This window comes from Saimiri boliviensis, chromosome 13 (genome assembly GCF_048565385.1).
Source record: "Saimiri boliviensis isolate mSaiBol1 chromosome 13, mSaiBol1.pri, whole genome shotgun sequence".
In the NCBI taxonomy this organism is placed as follows: Eukaryota; Metazoa; Chordata; class Mammalia; order Primates; family Cebidae; genus Saimiri; species Saimiri boliviensis.
The window spans coordinates 20,506,574-20,528,816 of record NC_133461.1 but is presented as its reverse complement, the minus strand read 5'-3'; the positions used below and the strand labels follow the sequence as shown (position 1 = coordinate 20,528,816).

General features: G+C 45.1%; 1 protein-coding gene across 10 annotated transcripts in view; it reads left to right on the top strand.

The window, feature by feature from the left end:
* NEDD4L (NEDD4 like E3 ubiquitin protein ligase) overlaps nucleotides 1-22,243 on the top strand; it is a 357,512-nt gene that overhangs the window by 319,408 nt on the left and 15,861 nt on the right. For all 10 annotated transcript variants that reach the window (XM_074383355.1, XM_010336772.3, XM_003926040.4 and 7 more), the window contains 5 exons: nucleotides 5,785-5,850; nucleotides 7,824-8,053; nucleotides 9,546-9,667; nucleotides 12,133-12,203; nucleotides 15,182-15,277. In XM_074383355.1, coding sequence (XP_074239456.1) covers nucleotides 5,785-5,850; nucleotides 7,824-8,053; nucleotides 9,546-9,667; nucleotides 12,133-12,203; nucleotides 15,182-15,277 — 585 coding nt within the window. The remainder of the gene's footprint in view (nucleotides 1-5,784; nucleotides 5,851-7,823; nucleotides 8,054-9,545; nucleotides 9,668-12,132; nucleotides 12,204-15,181; nucleotides 15,278-22,243) is intronic.

The window sequence follows — 22,243 nt, the reverse complement described above, 5'->3', positions numbered from 1 at the left end:
AAGGGGCAGAAGACTTTTGACATAACTTTGAAGCCTTTTCAAATATTTCTGTCACTTACCAGTCACCAGCTGTCACTCCAACACTACTGGTCCTTATTAAATCTTATTGAAAATTGCTGAGCATGGTAAAGCCAAGTAGATTTGCCCCCAAGAAAGAGCTCTCTGTTTTCTGTTAATAACCTTTTTTACTCTTTCGTTACCATTATTATTCATGGTATTGCTTTCAGTAGAAGAATATGTATTTAGGTAATTATCAACTTAGTGTAGACATTTGGCCTTTGTTGTCATTCAGTTCTAAATATTTGGCAGTTTCCATTTGATTTTTCTCCTTGACTTATAAATTATATAAACTATGCTTTTTAGTTTCTAGAGTATGGGAGGGTTTTGCCTATTCATGTTTATTGATTTTTAATTGTATTGCATTATGGTCCGAGAATATTGTCTGTAGAATATTTATTATTGGATATTTAAAACTTCATTGGAAGCTTGATCATTTCTTGTCAATGTTCTTTTGTTGTTTAAAGAGAATGTGTATTGTGTCTTTGGTTGGATTTAGGGTTCTTTATGTGTCCATTAGGTCAAGCCTGTAGTGTTCAAATTATCTACATTCTCGTTGCTGTTTCCCTATTGGATCCAATCAAGATAGTTGTGTCAGTGTCGGTGGTGACTGTTGCTTGCTCAGTGTAGTCTGAGATGTATATGACTGCATTCTCTTTCTCTCTCTGTTCGTATTTGCTTAGCATAGCTTTTCTCTCTCTCGTGATATTTCGTCTTCTTTCTTGCCTTTTATTTGATTGACAGAGTACTCTCCATTTTTGTGCTTGCAGGTTGTACTTTCTATCCTTTTCGCTCTCACGTTAAACTTTTTAACCAACGTCCTTGACTTAGGATTGAAATGAACCACTGTCTGCTCTCCTGGGTAGCATCAGGACCTCAGGAAACTAGAATGCCATTCTTCCCACTCCCATTTGCCACGTCATTGTTGGGTGGAATTTTAAAACTACCTTGTCTTTAAACTTTTCTAATAGTCAAATAGCCATTAATAGGTTATCTTTTTTTCTCCCTACCGTCCATACTGATTTAATTTTACCAAACGTAATCGAATTTCTTTGCCCACCCCGTTGGTTCGTCCACCATTGGTTCTTCTACCCATTTTTTTTTTTTTTTCTGAGTTAAGTTTTGGTCTTAGTGAAGTATAGTACAGTTTATGGTTCTTAGTGTGTGGTCTGCTGAGCAGAGTATCAGTATCACCCCCAACAGCTAATTAGAAATGCAAGTTTTCAAATCCTACCCCAGACCTACTGAATCAGCAGCTCTGGGGTTGGGATACCAGTCTGTTTTAAAAGCTCTCCCGGGCATGCCAATGCCCACTCAAGTTTGAGCACCTCTGCCCAGCAGCACCAGTGGTCAGAGTCTGAGAGTGGTAATGTCTCTTACTTTTTGACTCAAAAGGTCTCATGTGACCTCTCTGTTGAATATGAAGTTCAGCTGATGATAGAAATCTTGGTTAAGTTGTTTTCCATCAGTGCTTTGGAGTTACTCCTGCATGTCTTCTGGCCTCCATAAATGATGAGAACAGGTTTGCTGTCAGTCTCCTTGTCATTTCTGTGTAGGTAAATCGCTCTTTTTCTCTGGTGATTCTGAATTTTTACTTGTGTCTTAGATGTTTTACAGTTTCACTATCATCGTGTATCTCTGTGTAGAGTTCTCTTCATCTATTCTGCTTTGGACTCAGGCTTCTTCAATATGGGGATTATGTCTTTCCTCTGTTCTGGAAAATTCTCAGCTATTATTTCTTCACATACTGCATGTTTCCCATTCTCTAAGTATCTGTTTCTGTGACTCCTATTGGATATTAGTTCTCTTTCACATTGTCTGCTTTTTCTCTTATTTTGTGTTTTCTGTCTCTCTCTCTCTCACACACTGATGTATTGTGAATTATTACTTAGCTCTTCCAGTTAATTCTTTAAGCTTTTTTTGTAATCTCTTTATCAGTTCATCTTGTTTATTATTTCAATGACTAGGTTTAATTGCTCAAAGTTTTATTTGGTCGTTTAAAATTTGCTTTTGTCTTCATGGTTATTCTGTCCTGTTCTCTTTATCTCTTTATTTTTTGATGCTTTCATCTCTTTATTATTTTTAAGATATTTATTTTTTAGCCTCTTTCAGATTATTCTCTTATCTCTGGTCCTAGGAAGATTGAATTTCCCAGTACGTCTATAAACTCTCCTTAAGAACGTAGATTATTGCCTAGTTCAGTTTATAATTTGTGTGTGTGTATGTGTGTGTGTGTGTGTGTGTGCGTGCGAGTGTGCGTGCATGCAAGAGGGGGAGAGTGTGAGCAAGCTCATTTTTTTTTCCTTTGAGGCTTTTGTAAGTCCTGACCTGTATTTACTGTTAACTTCTTAGCTTAGGTTCATGCACCCCAGTCAGTATAACTGTGGACCTCATACCCACTTTGGCACAGGCTTGGAGTATGGATTTATTACAGGTCTGTTTCTTTTTGTTTTTCTCCCATTTATGGTCCTGGACAGAAGGTAAGCTTCCTTGCAACTTCCCTGGTCCGGTGGGTAGAGTTTCCTTGTCCCATTCCAGATGTTAGGGTTTAAACAATGACTGTTCTTTCTACGTCATGTAGACCGAAGGCCAAGTTGTGTGTCCCCAGGGGAGGATTAAAACCCAAGCCCCTCTGTCTAGGTCCAGTGCCGACTGACTTCTCTAATTGTGAGTCTTTCTGCTTATCTAGCTCCTTGAGTTTCTCTTCCCAGGTTTTAAAAATATCAGTTCTAAGTAGGCCTAGCATTTCGACATATTTTTTAGGGAGAGGGGGACCCTTTCTGTGCAGCTCAGTGTTTAGCATTCCTGTAAGTTAGCATGCTCTCTGTGTAACAGAGATCACTAGTAATAGCATTTAGTAAGTGCTGCTCATGCATGCTGCTGTAATGAACACTATCTCGTGTTGTATAACACTTTCATTTTTCCAAGAACTCTATAATCAGCTAATGTGAAACTCATAGCCGTCCCCTCAGGAAGGCAGGGCAAATGTGGTTATCTCCAATTTGTCAGAAGCTCAGAAAGCTGATTGTATTGCTGACAGTCCCTGCAAGGGTCACAGTCAGGGCTGGAGCCCCAGATGTGCTGGTGACACTGATGTCAGCACGTCGGGCGTGAGCCCTTCTATCCAAGGGGCTCCAGCGTCACCTGGAGAGTGATGGTGCGGAAACATTTAGAACCAACTTGCACAGTAAGGCAGGCTTTCATTCTGTATCCAAAACAGGAACACAGATTTAATGCAGAGCAAAAGGGCTTTAATCAACAGACATGTTCATTGTTCACACGGACTCATCTTACAAGCCAAACTGGAAGCCAGAAAATGACATTCCAGATTTTCAAGTGAGAACAAATGATTTGATCCAATTAAAAAAAAAAAAAAGAAAGAAACGTACGTGTAATCTGTTCAGAAGCTGCGCTGTTAGGATGTCTGTCCTGGTACGTTGTGCGACACTTTTCAGGAAGAGAATCTAAAAACTTGTTCTTCTTGTTCTGTCATGAGAACTACCTCTAGAGAGAAAAGATAATGAGTACAGGAGGAAGACAGTGATTTTCCAGCTCCCAGGCATCATTCCCCAGAAGGAGAAAGGCCTGAAATATCTCAACATTTCCACCCACACCTCCTCAGCCCCTGCCAGGAGACAGAGCAGGCAAGGGAATGGGTATCACAGACTGGGGGCCACATGTTGAAATCTGCTCCTTGGGGGATTTGTCATTTAAGACAGTCAAACTTGCATACACAGTGATGACTGTTTAAGCTTTTTTTCCCATCGTTTTCGGGAGTGGGGGAACTGTGATGTAACCGTGATGTTTGGAGAACCCTCACGAATACAGTAACAAACAAAAAATAATTGCTGGGAATCACAGACTTTCCGAAATAGAAGAGCCGAGTCACGTTTGTAGTCAAATCGTTCCACTGCACAGTGAAGAAACTCCTTAGTAGAGAGGATGTGTTGCAAAGCCAGCTGATGAGAGTCTACTTAGAGTTCAGGCCTTCTAACACTGGCAGGAGAGAACGGAAGGAAGTCACTTTTTTAGTTCATGTGGGGTCATTTTTTTCCTCATGGCACTAACACGGTTTATTCATTGATTTCTAATTACCTGTTGCTCTCAACAGCTTGTGAGCTCCAGAAAGGAACTGGAAAGGCTACCTTGCTTTATGTACCGTTATCTTTCTAGCACCCAAAATGCCTTGCACAGAGTAGGTGCTCACGAAGTATCAGTTGAATGATCAGCAAATAAACCCCAGAAAGTGAGAAAGAAACTAGAGAGGAAATCTTAGTTGGTGATGGGAGGTAGCGTTGGTAGAGCAGAAAGGATGATATCTTTATTGGCTTATGTCAGAACATTGTATTCTTTTTCTTATTTTGATGGTTGTCCAGGTATTAACAAATTTATGCCTTGCCTAGACTCAGAATTGCTCTGTGGTTTCATCAGACTCAATACTGCCTAAAATAATTAGGGTATGAGGTCAAACCTGTCGTTCAGTGGAAAAATCAAAGAAGACTGGCTTAAAAACTAAGAAAAGACCATAGGCAGTACAAATTGTCAGTATAAATGTTCCTAAGCTATATAAATATGATGTATTTGTTGCTTTTGGATTACAGAGCAAAACACTGGCATGCTCATTTTCTGAAAGAGTGGTTGTTTTGTTTTGGGTTAGTTTTTTATATAAACATGTCTTAAAACTGTAAAGGAGGGAAGTTCTTCTTCCTTTCTTCTCTTTCTGGTCAGGATAAGTATGGTGAAAGCGTAAGGTTTGGAGTCTGGAGATAGTAGAGTAAGGATCAGTATATTTCATTAACTTAGGCGAAAATGATACCAGCAGAAGTATTCTCTGCTGAAATTCATGCTAGGGCCTAAAAAGCCACGAGTTGTTTTCAAGGCTCTCACAGTTACGTCTGTGTATATGCAAAAACCAATCCTTTTTGCTTCGTAAAAATACTGTAAGCTTTTTCAATAGCCGAAAGTCAGGGCTCTGACTCTAAGATATTATGAGACACTTTACAACATAACAAATAAAGATTATTTAAATGACTACATTAAGATATTACTCCTTTGCCTGAAGAGATATCGCAACTTTTAAATACGTATAGTTAACTGAATTCCCGAGCCCTCAACTGTGGTACCATCACTCTGTTTCACAGATAAAGCATTTGAGATTTCAAGAAATCCTTGCCCAAGACCACAAAATATGAAGGGACAAACCTTCTCACTCCTAAATGGAGGATTTTTTGAGAATGCATCTACCTGATTTTATATTTCTTGATAAGAATGTCAGTTCACTTCCCTTTCTGCTCATTATATTTCCCTACAAAGATTTTTTAAATCATGATTAGACTTCAAAATGCCAGCATAGGTCATTCTGGGTTGTATGTTAAAAGTATCTAGCCAATAACTCTTAGCTAAGCCACAGCAAAAAAGAAAAAGAGAAACACCCTGACTCATATTCTGACAAAAGTCACTTGGAAAGCATGTCACTTGTGTAGCATACCCCTGAGTAGCAGTGTAGCTGTTTTCAGGGGTGAAAGCACCATTCAAAGCTGATAGCCCTCATCCGTTCTAGGACTTTCCCCGGTGCTGTGTAGACATTATCTAAGTTTTCCATGGATAATCTGAAAAGTGAGAATTTTCGGTTTATGATTCATGAAATTCTCTTGAATATTGGCTCAGTATACATAAAATTTCAAGTATATTGTTTGCTTTATCTATATTTATAAATTTATCTTCCAGGCTGTTCCGTACTCCAGAGAATTTAAGCAGAAATATGACTACTTCAGGAAGAAATTAAAGAAACCTGTGAGTAATCTTGCCTTCCAGAAATGCTTTCTGTTAGTCATGTGTAAGTTACCACAGTTACTTTAGTGAGAACAATTTGTTACTTTTATATGAATACTAAAAATATTACCTTCCTTTCCTCACTCACTTTGATCCTCCTGGTTCTTCAGTCTGAATTTTCTTTTTAACAGAAATAATAAGTGAAGATTAACTCAGTGTTACATATCAAATCACCTGAAGCGTAATTTGATATGTAATGAATAAAAAAACAGGAATGATTTTTATGGGATATAAAATAATTCAGAACCCTAGTCACAAACTCTGGGGAAGCCCATTCAGTTATGCACTGTTATCATATTTAATAAACCTGGATCCCAGTTAGAAAAAATATGCAAATCCTTCCTTGTAAATGCAAAAGCTTAGTTTCACCTACAATATTTGTAATATAAAGTTATATTATAATAATTGACAGTATTAGATCCAAATGTAATTTTCTGCTAATAATTATCCCTGGCAGTTTAAAACAGAGAAACTCTAAAAATTTTTATGGGCAGTGTTTTAAATTACAACGTTACATTTTCTAATGACACACCACCCCCAAATTGTTGAATGTTGCGTCCTCCGTTTTACTTTCCGATTCCACCTTAGCAGTTTTCTCCATCAGTATGTTTATACCTCTGGGGAGCGGAGAGAACCTGCCACAGCTCAGACCATCTCCAGTGGCCTGGGCCCTGTCCCCATTTCTTCCTGTCTCCTCCTCTCAGCCAGTGACTCCTGCCCGGGACACCTTCTCTGGACGGGGCACAGTCTCTGCTCTCATTTAGGGGTTTTGGTCTCTGTTCCAAAGTCCTGATTCAAGCATTTGTGGATAACTGCTATTGAAATGATTCTTTACCTTCAAAACTCAAATGAATACTGAAAATTCCATAGTGTTTTCTTCATGAGTCACGTCCCCTGGTAATGACAATGACTTGGTGGTCATCACCCAGTCTCACTCTGTGACTCTCACATAGCAGTGTCTTCTACCTGGAAACCATATCTGCAGATTTAGTCTTAATCAGACCAACCCCGGACCACCTCTCTGCAGAAGGCAGTTGCCACAACCTTGGTCAAGTGTTTTGTTACTTTCTTTCTTTTTTTTTTTTTTTTTTGAGGGGGGCGGAGTGGAGACAGAGTCTCGCTTTGTCACCAGGCTGGAATTCAGTGACGTGATCTTGGCTCACTGCAACCTCTAACTCCCGGGTTCAAGCGGTTCTCCTGCTCAGCTTCCCAAGTAGCTGGGACTATAGGCGTGCACCATCATGCCCAGCTAATTTTTATCTTTTTAGTAGAGATGGTGTTTCGCCATGTTGACCAGGATGGTCTCGATCTCTTGACCTCATGATCTGCCCGCCTCAGACTCCTAAAGTTCTGGGATTACAACTGTGAGCCACCACACCTGACCTATTTTGTTATTTTCATGTCAGCAAACCATGCTTTGGGCTGCTTTCCCCACACTTGGCATAATGAGGGTGCCACTCCCCATGGCAACAAAATGGACCTGAGGCACCAATGGATTATATTTACCAACCAGAGGCCCTGCCAGAGTTGAACATGGCCCCAGCCTGGCCAGGTGGGAATTATTATAGGTTTGATTACCTGGGCTAAAGTCTCTTGAGTGAAACAGCAGATGGAGTTCGTTGTCTTTCAGTTGCCATTGACTGGAGAGTGCCCAGAGTTGTTTATTAAAGGGGGCAAGGAGGATTTTCTTCTGGGCAGCAGAGTTTCTGACTCAGCCTGCCCACTGCTAGTGGATGCCGAGTGTCCCATTGTGACACAGCGAGGCTTTCTGTCTGCGAGGTAAAACCTCTAAAGGAGAGAATCTCAGTTGGACCCATTTGTCACTGCCCGTTTCTTTGAGGACTGCCATCTTTTCTATGCTTTGTCGTTTTTATTAGAAAGCAAAGTGTGTATTTGCTAGATGATTATGTGCTTGCTTTTTGTCTTTTGTGTAGGCTGATATTCCCAATAGGTTTGAAATGAAACTTCACAGAAACAACATATTTGAAGAGTCCTATCGCAGAATTATGTCCGTGAAAAGACCAGATGTCCTCAAAGCTAGACTATGGATTGAGTTTGAATCAGAGAAAGGTCTTGACTATGGGGGTGTGGCTAGAGAATGGTTCTTCTTACTGTCCAAAGAGATGTTCAACCCCTACTACGGCCTCTTTGAGTACTCGGCAACGTAAGTATATGGCCATGTACGCACAGAGTGTGTCCCCCACTGAGACAGTTGTATGAAATTAAACAGAATGAAAGAATAAGCAGCTCACAAGTTTGAGATGCTGTAACTCCGCTGAGTTTATTCTCTTCTCACCCTATGGCCCCTTGCAAGTCTAGAACAGGTTCTGACTCTACCTGGTGAAATAATGTACTCTGTGAACATCTAACATTCCTTTTTGTCTTGTCTGTTGGGTTCATGGAGTTGAAAACATGGATAATTATGGTAAGAAACAGGAGGCGATTTTCATTTGCAGTGTTCAAGAGAACTTGTCAGCATTAGAATCAAAGAAACAGGGAAGTATTTCTTTAACAAGAGTGGTTTCCAAGGTCTCTGCCTAAAGGCAAATTGTAAGGACTTTGAGGATCTAGGACCATGCCCTGCCCCTGTAAGGAAAGAAACAGGTTTCCCCTTGAGGTAGGATTTCAGCATTGCCAGGCTTGGAAACTGAAGCAGATGAAATTGCTTTCTGAGCAATCAAACGTCGGCTACTTCTAGGTCAGCCATTCCTCCTCCAGACTCTGAATCCTCCAAGGCTTAGGCTGAACCCATGCCCCCAGTACAATAGTCGCTGACCTTGCTGAAGGGCATTTATCATCACTCCAGCCCTGGGCTCTAAGGGCACGTGGGTTTCCCCACATCTCCCACCTGGCGCCTCATTTGGAAGGCAGCCTTAGTACATCCTTTTCGGTCGCGCTAGCCAATTGGTTTGTTGTTATTGTTACTGAGTCCTATGAGATAAGGCTCACTATGTATGACTTATCCAATTATTGAAGACGGAGGGCAGGGTAGGGAGAGACAAGATCTCTACCTCTCCTCCGCATTTTCAGGGATACCCCCCGAGGGAATCTGTCTGTGATCCCAGTTTGAAATCCACTGATCCTCATGGTTGTGAACCAAGCAAGATCGTTTGGACAAATCTAAACATTTGCAGGTTTGCATTGTTGAGAGAGCCATATCCTGTTTTCCAATCCCCTTGAGGCCTTTTCAAAGCAGAGTAGTGATCAGAAGACAGACTAAGGGTTGAGTCCGTAGCAAAAATCTTACGCCCAAGCCAAAAGCCTCTAGAAAGAATTAACCTTCCTTTATCACAGAGACAAGCTAAAGTACTCGCATCTTTGGGAATCCCTGCACAGCCTCTTTATTGTGTGGAGTTTCTTATCTCCCCAAGATATTTGGCTGAACCATATGAAATAGACACTTTTGTAGGTCAAAAACAGTCAAGCATCAGCAGCGTAACATGGTTTAATTGACTTTATAGCGCACACGCATCAGCCTCCCACGTGGGTCATGGTTGAGCGTGTGCTAAGTCATGTCCTCTAGCCTGTACCTTTTCACACTAGGCACAGAATGCTCTCAAGGACACTGTAAAAGTTGAGTGACAGGTGGCAAAGAAATACGCAAAGTCTTGCATTTGAAAGTGTGATTGGCCTTTTCCTCTCTTTCTCCTCAAAAGGGACAACTACACCCTTCAGATCAATCCTAATTCCGGCCTTTGTAATGAAGATCATTTGTCCTACTTCACTTTCATTGGAAGAGTTGCTGGCCTGGCGGTATTTCATGGGAAACTCTTAGATGGTAAGTCTTGAAGTAATAAAAATAGCTCAGTGCTGCCGGTGGTTCCCTGGGAGGTGTCTTATCTTTCCCATCATGGGTTTTTAAGCAAAAGCTTCACTGGTTTACTCATAAAGTATTTTTGTCTTTTGCCCGTAAAGGATGTGCTTTTCTTTGGTAGTTTATTTCGGGCACTGAAGACATAGTGTCTACACACAGTTAAAAACAAAAGTTTTTTTAACTTCAGTGTAAAGCACAGAACATTATGTATTTATACATTTGTATGTTTTCTGGAATAACTGTAGCGAAAACAAGATTTGATAACAGATGGGAAAAAACTAATTGAAACGTTAATTAAAATGATCTCATTCATCCAGTATTCTGTGATTATTGCATTTGTCCCCAAATTATTTTTTTAATTTAAAGGGACTAAATAATTTCAAAATAATGTCACTGCTCAGCTAAGACGTTAACCCTGAAACAACACAAAATAATTTCATTCTTATTTAGCACATACAAATCATGGAAGAATTTCACGGTACCTTGAAAAAGTCAAACCCTCCACCTGGCAGTATCTATGTATTTATAGTAGAGACTTCTAAAAGATTTGGTTATTTCAAAAGTAGTGTCCCTAAGAAAACGCTACAGAAATCATGAGTGAGGAAAAAGCGTTAGAAATATTTTTTAAGAGCTTGGAGGTAGAGCGGTTGAGGGTGGGAAGAGGGAGAGAAGGATTTGAGATTGCCATTGAAATAATGTACAGGAAAGGTATTTCCAAGGGAACTATGTTCATTGCATTTATGGAGCCTTAGCTATTCTAATAAATACTTGGTGTACACTCCGTACTTTTCCCGTGAGTATGTTTTTTACTGTTAATTGGTAGCTGATACTGATGCTCTGATTTTAATACTTTATTTGGTGGGAGGGAGGCAGTAAATACTTTTTTCCCTCTAGAAGAAAACTAAACCACACCCCCTTATGTGTAGTGTGAATATATTTTAATTTGCAGCTTTAGAGTCATGCCATAGATTATTTCAACCTGCCCAGATTCACTCCAACTTTCTGAGAAGGTCGGTTTAGTTACAATATGCAAGTCAGTTGCTACAGCATCTTTAATACCCTCTATTACAGGGGATAATAGAAAGCATCAGATAAGATCCTGACCTCAGTCAGCTTATATTTTAGTAGGGGAAAAAGAGATGAGAACAAAACCAGAAGAATCACAGCGACAGTGTCTGAGCAGAAGAGAACACATTGAGTCCTCAGAGGAGAAAACGACTTGGCTGGAGGCTCAGGGAATCTTTCCCAGGATGAGCTACACCTCGGAGGTGGGGTAGCATTTGAGCATTCAGAGGCTGGGGTCATTTCAAATGAGTGAGGACCAGCTCAGAGTCAAGGCTCTGTGGAAGGAGATTGATGGAAGCAGGAATCACTCAGGGTCTCTAGGAGCCAGCTAGAGTGACCTCCACAAGAGTGATCACGATATAAACCTAGAATTGCACATCTAAGAGTCAGAGTGCACACAGCTGGGCCTCATCAGCAGTGTCTTCAAGTTTCCCCGCAGACAGGAATGTCTCTGTCGACAGGGCTCGTTCTGCACGTCTCTCCACTGCTCCCCATGGTCGGCTTCAGGCTTTTACTTCCCCAGACGCTGGAGTCTGTTGAGGTCTGTAGCTCTAGGGCCACGCTGAGCCTCAGAGAGTTGGCCTGTGCTCCAGAGGGTTGGTGCCTGGTGTGGGGATGAAGCAGTGGAAGCAGGAGCCCGAGGCCCCAGGTCTGGTGGGGTCAGGGCCCCATGTGAGGAGGTGTGTGATGCCTTTGGATCGGGTGAAATGGAGGCCCCCGCGGGACGCCTGCAGGTCAGCCTCGCTGCCGCTGCGCCCCTGAGGCTGCTGCCGTCCCTCCCTGGGAGGTTGCACGGGCCCTCTCCGTGGTCTCCCGCATTTCCAGCTTGTCCCCTTCCTGTGCTTTCTCCCCATTGCTGCCCAACCAGTGATAACAAAAGGCAGGTGAAATTCCACCTGGCCTTGTATTGACTCCCCGCTGCCCTCAGAGAGCACCCCAACTCTCCAGCACCCCATGTGGGCTATGCACCGCTGGCCCCTCCTCTGGCCTGTCCACCCACTCTGGCAAACTGCTTGCAAGTCCCCCGGCTTGCTCCTCGGTTTAGTATGCCCTTTTCTCCCCAGTTCCTAGGCCCGATTTGCACTGCAGAATCTGCTTGACCTTGAAGCTCATCTGTCAAGATGAGCCTCTGTCCTCCCAGAGGCATTTCTGGCCCCGCTCTGCTGCGCCCTCTCTTAGCACAGCTGCCATCATGCCTCTGTCCCCCGGCCTCGCCACTCACCTGTGCCGTACCGCAGAAGGCCCTTGGTTTCTCCGTCCTGGTTTCTAATTTACGTTGAAAGCAGGTTCATCTTTTCTTCCATGCCCTGATACACAGCAGTATCAAAGACCTGAAACTGAACCCAGCATTTACTGTATTTTAGGTTTCTTCATTAGACCATTTTACAAGATGATGTTGGGAAAGCAGATAACCCTGAATGACATGGAATCTGTGGTGAGTACATGCAGGTCACACGCTGGCCATCGCCAGGCACTTAAGCTTTTTGGGAAGGTACTGAGGAGCCACGTTTGTAGTCTCAGCCACGTTTGTGGGTGTTTCATTCCATGTGAACAACAGGAGACATTTAATTGCTTGAAAAGTTCATTAATCTACCTAATTCTTGTAATAAGCAAATCATTGTTCACAATTCCTGGGACCATGGTACCTAGCGTGGATACATCCAAATCCCAGTTCCTTGTGCTTACTAAATCCAAGAGACAGCTGAAGATCTATTGTAGCCTGTGTTTTCTATAAAAACTGCTACTAGCCGGGCGCGGTGGCTCAAGCCTGTAATCCCAGCACTTTGGGAGGCTGAGGCGTGTGGATCACGAGGTCAAGAGATCGAGACCATCCTGGTCAACGTGGTGAAACCCCGTCTCTACTGAAAATACAAAACATTAGCTGGGCATGGTGGTGCGTGCCTGTAATCCCAGCTACTCAGGAGGCTGAGGCAGGAGAATTGCCTGAACCTAGGAGGCGGAGGTTGTGGCGAGCCGAGATTGCACCATTGCACTCCAGCCTGGGTAACAAGAGCAAAACTCCATCTCAAAAAAAAAAAAAAAATGCTACTACTAAAGCCAGGTGCAGTGGCTCACACCTATAATCGCAGCACTTTGGGAGGCCGAGGCAGGTGGATCACGAGGTCAGGAGTTCAAGACCATCCTGGCCAACATGGTGAAATCCCATCTCTGCTAAAAATACAAAAATTGGCCAGGCTCGGTGCCGTGCACCTGTAGTCCCAGATGCTCGGGAGGCTGAGGCAGGAGAATTGCTTGAACCCAGGAGGCAGATGTTGCAGTGAGCCGAGATTGCGCCACTGCACTCCAGCGTTGTGACAGAGCGAGTCTCAAAAAAAAACTGCTACCACTGAATGTTGAGAGCTTCATCGGCTATCCCTGTATTTCCTGACCTTGTAAAAATGGCGGAGGCAAAGGTCAAAACAGTAAAAGAATATCACACAGACATCCTAGACATACGTGAGTGATGCTGCAGCTTAAGCAAGTGAACACTTGAGACGTTCTCCAAGCAGTGATTTGGGTTTTCATGCTGCGTTTAACATTGATTTTACCTAGACAGACCATTTTAGAGCTGGAAGGATTTTCTATAAAACAAAAATTGATATTCTTTTTCACTTTCCTTTTTTTTTTAACTTTCGCTTTTTTTTTTAATTTTTCCTTTTTTTACTTTGCTTCTGTTTTTCTTTTAATGTACCTCTACATCTACTCCACATCTGCGTCCAGAGGGGATGGGTATTTGCCCACACGTCAGCACACACGCAGGGCCACTGGGAAGCGTGTTTGTGCATTTGGGGTTTTCGCAGCTCATTCGTGTTTGCTCACGAATTAAAAAGCTCCTGCATGACTTCACCTGGCTGTGCCACCAACTATATCTTGGGCACAATTGGATAGGTGAGCTGTGTCCTCGGGCCTGACCAGCGCTGACTTAGTATTTCCGCCCCTCATTGTATGAAAGGAGAGGAAGAGGCCACCAGTGCCCTTGAACCCGCTGCTGGTTTGGCAGTCACGGTGGGTTGGGATGCACATCTACGATTCCAGTCTCCACTTCCACCTTATATTTGTGCTTACTGCTTTCATCACCGTATGGTGAAGATGCTAGGAGCATAGGAATTTCTCTTAATTTTATACCACATGCTGACAGTTAGTGCTTAAAATACAGTGTGTGTATTATTTTTCCCCTCTTCGAAGCCCATCGTGTTTCCAGCAGGAGAGACCATGGTGGGACCAGGACTGTGACTGTGACTGCTGCTCTGGATTCTGAAACCAGAGTGGCCATCCTTTTTGCTGACATTAACTTGCAGAGTGATTCAAAGCATAGGCAAGGACGTAACTTAAAACCACTGGTATTTACTTAAATGAAACTTTATTTTACTTATTTATTTTTTTGGAGACAGAGTCTTATTCTGTTTGCCAGGCTGGAGTGCAGTGGCACAACCATAGTTCACTGCAGCCTCCGTCTCCTGGCTTAAGCAATCTTCCTGTCTCAGCCTCTCACGTAGCTAGGACTAAAGGCACACACCACCATGCCTAGCTGATTTTTAAATTGTTTTGTAGAGATGGGGTCTTGCTATGCTGCCTAGGCTGGTCTTAAACTCCAAGCCTCAAGCTCTCCTCCTGCCTTAGCCACCCAAAGCCAAGGGTTACAGGATTATAGGCATGAGCCACCATGCCCAGCCTAGAACATTCTTTGTCCTTCCTAATTTCCTCAGATATTTTCACTCTATTTTAAAACTTTATTTTTTATAGAGACAGGGTCTTACAGTGTTGCCCAGGCTGGTCTCTAATTCCTGGGCTCAAACGATCCTCCACATTGGCCTCCCAAAGTGCTGGAATTACAGCCGTGACATTTTCACTCCAAAAGGATACAAAGTATATTGACCAGCCTGGCCAACATGGTGGAACCCGGTGTCTACTAAAAATACAAAAATTAGCCAGGCATGGTGGCACGCGCCCGTATTCTTAGCTACTCAGGAGGCTGAGGCAGGAAAATCGCTTGGAGGAGGAGGTTGCAGTGAGCCAAGATTGCACCATTACACTCCAGCCTGAGTCACAAAAGGGAAACTCCGTATCAAAAAAAGAAAAAAAAGAAAGAAAGTATACTGATCTCTGTATGTTAAATTTTGTGAACCAGTACAGCAGGCAGCTTCATCCACATCCAGAGTAGGTCCCTTCCACTGTGTATTACTAAGGACAGGATTTAACTGCAACCCCAATGCAACCAAAGCAGTTTGTTTGTTTATATTTTAAATTAAAGAAGATTTGGTTTGGATGGAGCAGGAAACATTGCATTAGTAAGGTAATTCTTGAGCATTCCCCACAGAATTACATTAGAACCTAATTATTTAAAGGAGTCAAATAAGCTTGTATTTTGCGGGTGGGGAAATGTTGAATTTCCTTCCTGTGTCATTTCTGTAGGATAGTGAATATTACAACTCTTTGAAATGGATCCTGGAGAATGACCCTACTGAGCTGGACCTCATGTTCTGTATCGATGAAGAAAACTTTGGACAGGTACATGTGGGTAACCCTGGGAATGCTTCTTTAGCTTTCAAGGGGCATTTTCTTCTTGACAGGCTGTAACACAACTTTGCTGGACGATTAGAAAAAGCCAGCAGGAGCTATAGGTGTTAATTATCATCCCATTGGAGCAGCACCTTCTTGTCAGGCCGGGAAACCACACTCCAATTACAACCATTTCTCTCTTCCAGCAAAGTGACAGAAATTCCAAGAGGCCTTGAAGGCATGAGCTAGCACCTCTTCTAATCCAAAGCAAATGTGAATGTTTCATTTGTGCCTTGGTTTTAGAATTTAGGTACTTTAAAAAATAGTGTGATTGTTGACTTAGCACTGTAAATACATGACCGGGAGTGGGTGATGTTGGAGGGGCCTTGGTTTTTCTCTGTTTTATGGTTCTCTTGTCACGGCAACATTTGTCTTGTGGGGCTCGGCACGGCAAGCTCGGGTTTTTCTGCCATTCCTTCTGCATTGCCCCCACGCTGTTATTCAGGCTGGATTAATCCTCAAAGTCAATTTCAGACTGGTCAGCAGGGATTTGGTTGGACCACTGAAAGTGGACTTCAAAGATGAAGTTGCCTGCCTGGAAATCTCATCATCCTAGGAATCTATAGGATGTATTTGTCTCAAATCTGAAGCCTTTGCTTCATCTGCCACCCAGGCTCGGGAGGTATTCTCAGGATATTCTCTGACCCTGGTACTTGTCCTTCCACAAAAGCCTGCAGATATTTCCTACCTCTCAGACTGAATCTCCATGGCTGTGAAATGAATTAGACCATAGAACTCCTTGTAAGGGTTGCCATCAGAAAAAATGAAGGAGTTCTGAAGGTGGGTGGCACTTGGAGAGTCCATAGTGCCCTTCAGTTGGCTGGGGGAGGCTCAGAGGAGGACTTCACACACCAGAGGCGAGAGACCCTGTGGCTTAATGTAAATGATCAAGTCCATTACAAACCTTTTGTGCCCCCTCCACCCTGCCCCTCCCTTTTTTCCTTGTTCTGTGTTGTGCGTTATGCCTAAGAATCCTCACAGACAAGCGGACACTGTTCTTGTGATGGGACAGGGAGGAATCTTTTCAGCTGCTGCCCCTCCAGGTCTCCAGTGGCCTCCCCAGGACGCAGAGCACTGTCTGTCACCAGCCCTGTCCGCCTCCTTTGTCTGCTGCCTTTGACACCAGTGGCTCACTGCCCCCAGAGGCGCCTGCAGGGCACGGTGCCTTTCCCTCCCCCCCGCGCTCTTACCCCTCCCTGCTGGTCTCCAGTCCCTGGAAGTGCTAGCTCCTCTGCTGGCCCTGTGGACGCAGGTGTCACCCTGCCAGCTGTCCTCCACCCACTGCTTTTCTGTCTCACCCATGCTATCTGGATGTCCTCATCCTGCCCGTGGCTCCAGCTGCATCTGTCTCTGCTCACCACCAGCCTCTCTATTTCAGGCCCACATCTCCCTTCCAGCCTCCAGCCTTCCCAGGTTCGACCACCGCCTAAACTGCTTCTCCTGAAAGGCTGACAGGTCCCAGTGCCAAAGCCACGTCTGCCTCCCCAGCCTCCACGTCGGTCATGGTCTCATCACTGTCACCACCCTCCCTTCCCACCTGACACTTGGGCGTCACTTCGGAATCTCCCTGTCTCCTCACGCAATCTCCCCGTGCCCAGGGTGGCCGTGTGCTGTGACTCCCCCTCCTTGGCGCGTCCCTGTCTTTGCACTCCCCTGGCCTATGCCCCAGTCACTTCTTGACTGCCGCCCTCACAGCCTCCTGTTGGCCACCCTCTTTCCTATTTTGCTGCTGTCCACCCTGTTCTCCAGTGCCCCCTAGCTGTGTGCCCCTTATAGAATATTTCTCAAATGCAGCCCTGAAAATGTCATTCTACTTGGCCATCTCATGACCTTCAGCATAAATGAAAACTTGTTAGCATGGCATATGATCCCTCATGATCCAGACCTGCCCACCCCTGCCATTACCCTCTGACACATCCTTCCTGTCACCCTCTCAACAAACCATGTGGCTTTAACAGTGTCCCAAGAGATGCCTTGGTGCCACATTGCTGGCTTTCCAGTGCCCAGTCTGTACTGACGCATTCTCGTTCCCTCTCTCGCATTCTCCTCTCCTCTCCCATGACCTCTTTCCCTGCTGTTCTTGAGGTACTGGCTGACTTGTGGGCAGTAAGCCCCCTGAGGTCTTCTGGGTCTCTCCAGTGCTCAGCATGTAGTTGATGCCTACTAAGTGCTTATTGAGCAAATGAATGAGGAGTGCTAACCTGGCTTACTAAAAATGTTACTTAACTTGTAAGTAATAGGAATCCTCAGTATGAGGAAACGAGATCAGTTGAATCGTAGTGGCTTTTCTTTTCAGAAAGCTGGACCTACGGAAGGGTCTTAAACTGCCAATTTCCAAACAATTGACATGGTTAGTCACCCTGGAAGTATCTTCCTTTCATTTTTAACATACGAAGGAAGGAGTGGAAGTCAAGAACCAAGGAAGACTTGAAATCAGTCTTGTGTGTCAAATGCATTTAAAAAGTCTTTTTGTGGACCCACTCGTAGAAAACCGTATGGCCAAATTAACCCAGTTCAGAAAACTATTAGCAATGCCACAGTCAGAAGTAAATGATCTGGGAAACCTTCCTAAATGTAACTGTTTCCACCTCATAAATGAAAATTAAACACAGGATGTTGGGGTTTTTAAGCAACCTTCTAATAAAGATTCTGATGGTCATTTAGGCCAGATCTTCCTTAAAAACAGTTCTCAGGCTGGGCACGGTGGCTCACACCTGTAATCCCAGCACTTTGGGATGCCAAGGCAGGCAGATAGATCACGAGGTCAAGAGATCGAGACCATCCTGGCTAACATGGTGAAACCCGTCCCTAGTAAAAATACAAAAATTAGCAGGGCCTGATGGCATACGCCTGTAGTCCCAGCTGAGGCAGGAGAATCGTTTGAACCCTGGAGGCAAAGGTTGCAGTGAGCAAAGATCATGCCACTGCACTCCAGCCTGGTGACAGAGCGAGGCTCCATCTCAAAAAAAAAAAAAACAGTTCTCAGACTGCCTCGTTTAATGTTGTGAATTCTGACTTTTGTAGGATCAGGTGGAGTAATACGGTAATCAAGAGACCCACCAGATGATTAAGATAAGAATTAGGTGCCCAGTTTGTTAAATTAACTGCCTTTCCTTTTTAAGAGAGCTAGCCTGATTAATGGGGAGCTAATGTATTTATTTTGCACTCTGGGAAGGAATTGAGAGCGCGTTAAGCAGCCATGTATGGATCTCATCTCCCGTATCAGGTCCATCAGCAAGTCTCATTCACACACCTCCCAAACCTTTCTCACTTCTGTGCATTCTCCCGATCTCTAGCTCACACCCAAGTCTGAGCTCATGTCTTCCCCCCTGACTCCTGACTAGTCTCTGTACATCCAATTTGCCTTCCCGTAACGGCACAGTGGTCTTTTTGGAAAATAAAAATGCCTATGTCATTTCTCTGCCAGAAACCTTCAGGGATTTCCCCCTGCCCTCGAGATAAAGACCCCAGTCTCACTTTGTGCCACGAGGTCCTGTGTGGCCTGGCTCTGCCTGCTGCTCCCCCAGCCTCGTGAATCACAGGCCCTGGCCCTCTGCTTTCTCTTCCCTCTGTTGGGAGCACACGCCCTCCCACTCTTGAGTTCCGATGTCCCGTCATCAGGGAAGCCAGCCCTTGACCCGACCCTGTGTATCTTCCATGGCATGAACCACAGAGACTTTGCATGCGTTTGTCTGAGTACATTAGTCAGGACGTTTGTCAGCAGCGTCTGTCTCTCCCACGCAGCGTCCTCCTGGTGATGGCAGCCGCACGCCTGCCTCGTGCTCACTCGCTGTTGTGTACTTCCCACCAGCACATTGCCTGGTGCACGGTGGGTACTTGAAGTGTAGTTGTTGATGTGGAAATCCGGGCGTTAGCGTGATGCCCATGCAGGCCTCTCGCCTCGCTGGCCCTCTGCAAAATGGTTGACCCAGAAGGAAGCCCATTCCTCCCCATCACCAAACAGTCAAGTCGCTTTCTCAGTGGGGCAGAGTGAGTGCAGTTGCCATGGGGTGAAAGACATGCAGTCAGCCTTCCACGGTCTTTCAGGCTTCTTTCAAATTTCACAGTTGGAAATATCAGACCGTGAAGGTTGGTAGCTGTTGCTTCATGTAATGAAACTGCAGCTGTTGCCATTATTTTGCAATTTGTTTTCTTTCTGATTAGTAAAAATCTGGAGCTGCTGGTTTCTAGGGCCTAATATGAAAATTTCCACTGAAGAAATGTCAGCATTTGAACTATGATCCTGTGCGAAGCAGGAAGAACCATACCCCCATTCACTGCTGTGCAAAATAGCTGCTCCCACCAGGACGAGGAGCCCTTTTAGAGCTTTAACATATAAAAATTCTTTATTGCAAGTTCAGCAGAGCAACGTCTGATTTGGTTGTGGGTTTTTTTGGTTTGTTTGTTTTCTGAAACAGTCTCGCTCTGTCATCCAGGCTGGAGTACAGTGGCATGATCTCAGCTCACTACAACCTCTGCCTCCCAGGTTCAAGCGATTCTCATGCCCCAACCTCCTGAGTAGCTGGGATTACAGGCACATGCCACCATGCCCGGCTAATTTTTGTATTTTTAGTAGAGACGGGGTTTCACCATGTTGGCCGGGCTGGTCTCAAACTCGTGACCTCAGGTGATCTGCCCACCTTGGCCACCCGAAGTGCTGGGATTACAGGTGTGAGCCACTGCACCTGGCCTGATTTGGTCGTTTTGAAGAGGTGGCAGAGTTTTTGAGAGGCTGTGCAGTAGTAGGGGAGGAGAGCATGGGCAGCAGCCATATAGGAAGGTTCTTTAGGATCAGGTCTGGGTCAGCTTGAGCCAGTCTCCATGGGAACAATCACCCGAAGGAGGCAAAAATGGATTCTTAGAGGAGGAGATCATCTCAGACGTTAAAGTGGTTTGTGGCCCTCCCGAAAGCCACAGCACATACCACCGGTGTACTGTGAATCTCTCTGTTAAGACTTCACAGAGGAAGGTGGGCCATTGGCAGAAAGAATCTAAAAAGGCTCCTTAGTTGGTGGTAATGAATTAAAAGGTTGGAAAACACTTGGGGGAAGGCAGTGGGTGAAAAGGCAGAAACAGTCAATGCGAGGGAGAAAGGTGAGGGCAGACTGCATCCTGGCCGGAGCCAGAAGGAGCCAGGACAAGAGCTCAGAGCTGGAGGTGGCTCCCAGGAGGGTGGAGGCCCCGGCCCCTCCAAGCCAGTCAGGGACACACAGGGTCGGCACCTAGGGAGACGACAAGTCAGAAGGCTGGCATGGACTCGCTGCCTCCGTGCTATTGGTAGTTGCACTGATGTCTGCTGAAGAGGCTGGCTAGGTGAAGTGATGGGGGGTGCAGGGCGCCGACTGTCCCCGAGGCCATGCCTGCAGGATCTGTGAGCACCATCAGTGGGTATTTGCCCAGCAGTGCTCGGTGTCCAGGAATGGAGTCTGTCAAGTGGACAAGCCTTGCTCCATCCGAGTCCAGTATATTCCATATGATCCAAGCTGATTCTCAGTAGCCTTCCAGGCAGTGCAGAGCATCTGTGGAGAGTCAGGGAGACGTGTGGGAATCGGGTTGTTAACTGGCCAAGTCCCCAGAGGTTCCTCTGATCTCTGCAAGGAAGAGAGCCAAGTTTCTTTGGGGCCAGGAGATGTAAAGAGAGGAATTTTCTGCTGCAGTTTTTCCCCACAAGCGCTTGCTGAGCACCTGCTGTGGCTGGGCTCTGCGTTCCTTGTGTGGGGTCCTCCAGGAGGCCAGGCACAGGCGGGCGATGCCCCAGAAAGCCCGGAGGGAGGACTGCATTTTGTGGCTGAAGGTGGCAAGAATCTACACCACAGAGGAGCCACTGCAGCCTGCTCGCCAGGGAGCGGGGCCCCTGGGTGCCAGCACCAGCTCCATCTGCAGTTCGCTGTTTCTCCTTGGTCACCTTGCAGGGTCTCTGACCCTCTGGGATGCTGGCCACCCTCATGTGGGGCCAGGGCACTGCCACAGCACCTGTTGGAGATGTGTTCAGTAGAGAGCGGCCCCAGTACGATGCTGCCTCAACTTCTCCCGCTTAGGGCTGACAGCTCCATGTCGCGGTGCCACCCTGCGCTCCTTGCTGAAGACATGCAGTCCCTCCCCTCCTTTGGTGGCAACAGCTGACGTTAAGAAGGCAGGAATTTGGAGGAGAGGAGAACACAGGCTGTGTTAGAGCAATGAACAGGCAGGAATGGAGGCCTGCAGGGAATCTGTGTGTCCGGAGGTTAGAGTCACATAGCCTGGGCGTGGTCCCAGCTTCTCCAACCCCTGTGGAGCCTCATGCCCAACCAGCAAGGACTCAGGGGCACCAGCTGGTGGCAGTAAGGCAGTGTGGCGGGCTGGACACCACCACACCTGCACCACAGGCGGCTGTCTCACCATCAGCCCCCAACAGCAGTTTTGGACCCGGAATTTGAAGAGTGATCATTGCTTCTCATGAAAATGTCGCCTGTAACGAACCCAAGAGGGATACATTTCTGTACCACTGAGGGCTTGAGCCTGGAAGCATCGGGATCTGGGGGCTTGACCCCTAACCCAGTGGCTTCGGGAGCAGAACTGCAAACTCCTCTCCTCCTGTGCCCATCCTGGGGCCCTCCCCTCACTCCTCCACAGAGAAACTCAGGGTCAAAGTCAACCATGATACTGGACGGCTGCACACAGGACGATTTACTGCTGTGACCTCATTATTTAGCATGGGTAGTATGGGCCCATTTTTCTTTTCTTTCAAAAATTATTAGTTTATCTGATTATAAAATTTTAACCTTCATAATAAAAAATAAAGTCAGTTTAATAAAAATATGTAAAATAAATAAATGTCACTTATTCCCAGTATCTCAGGAAAACTCAGAATTAAAATTTTTAAATATATCTTCCAGAATTATTCTCTGTAAGCACAAACAGAGATCTTTTTTTTAC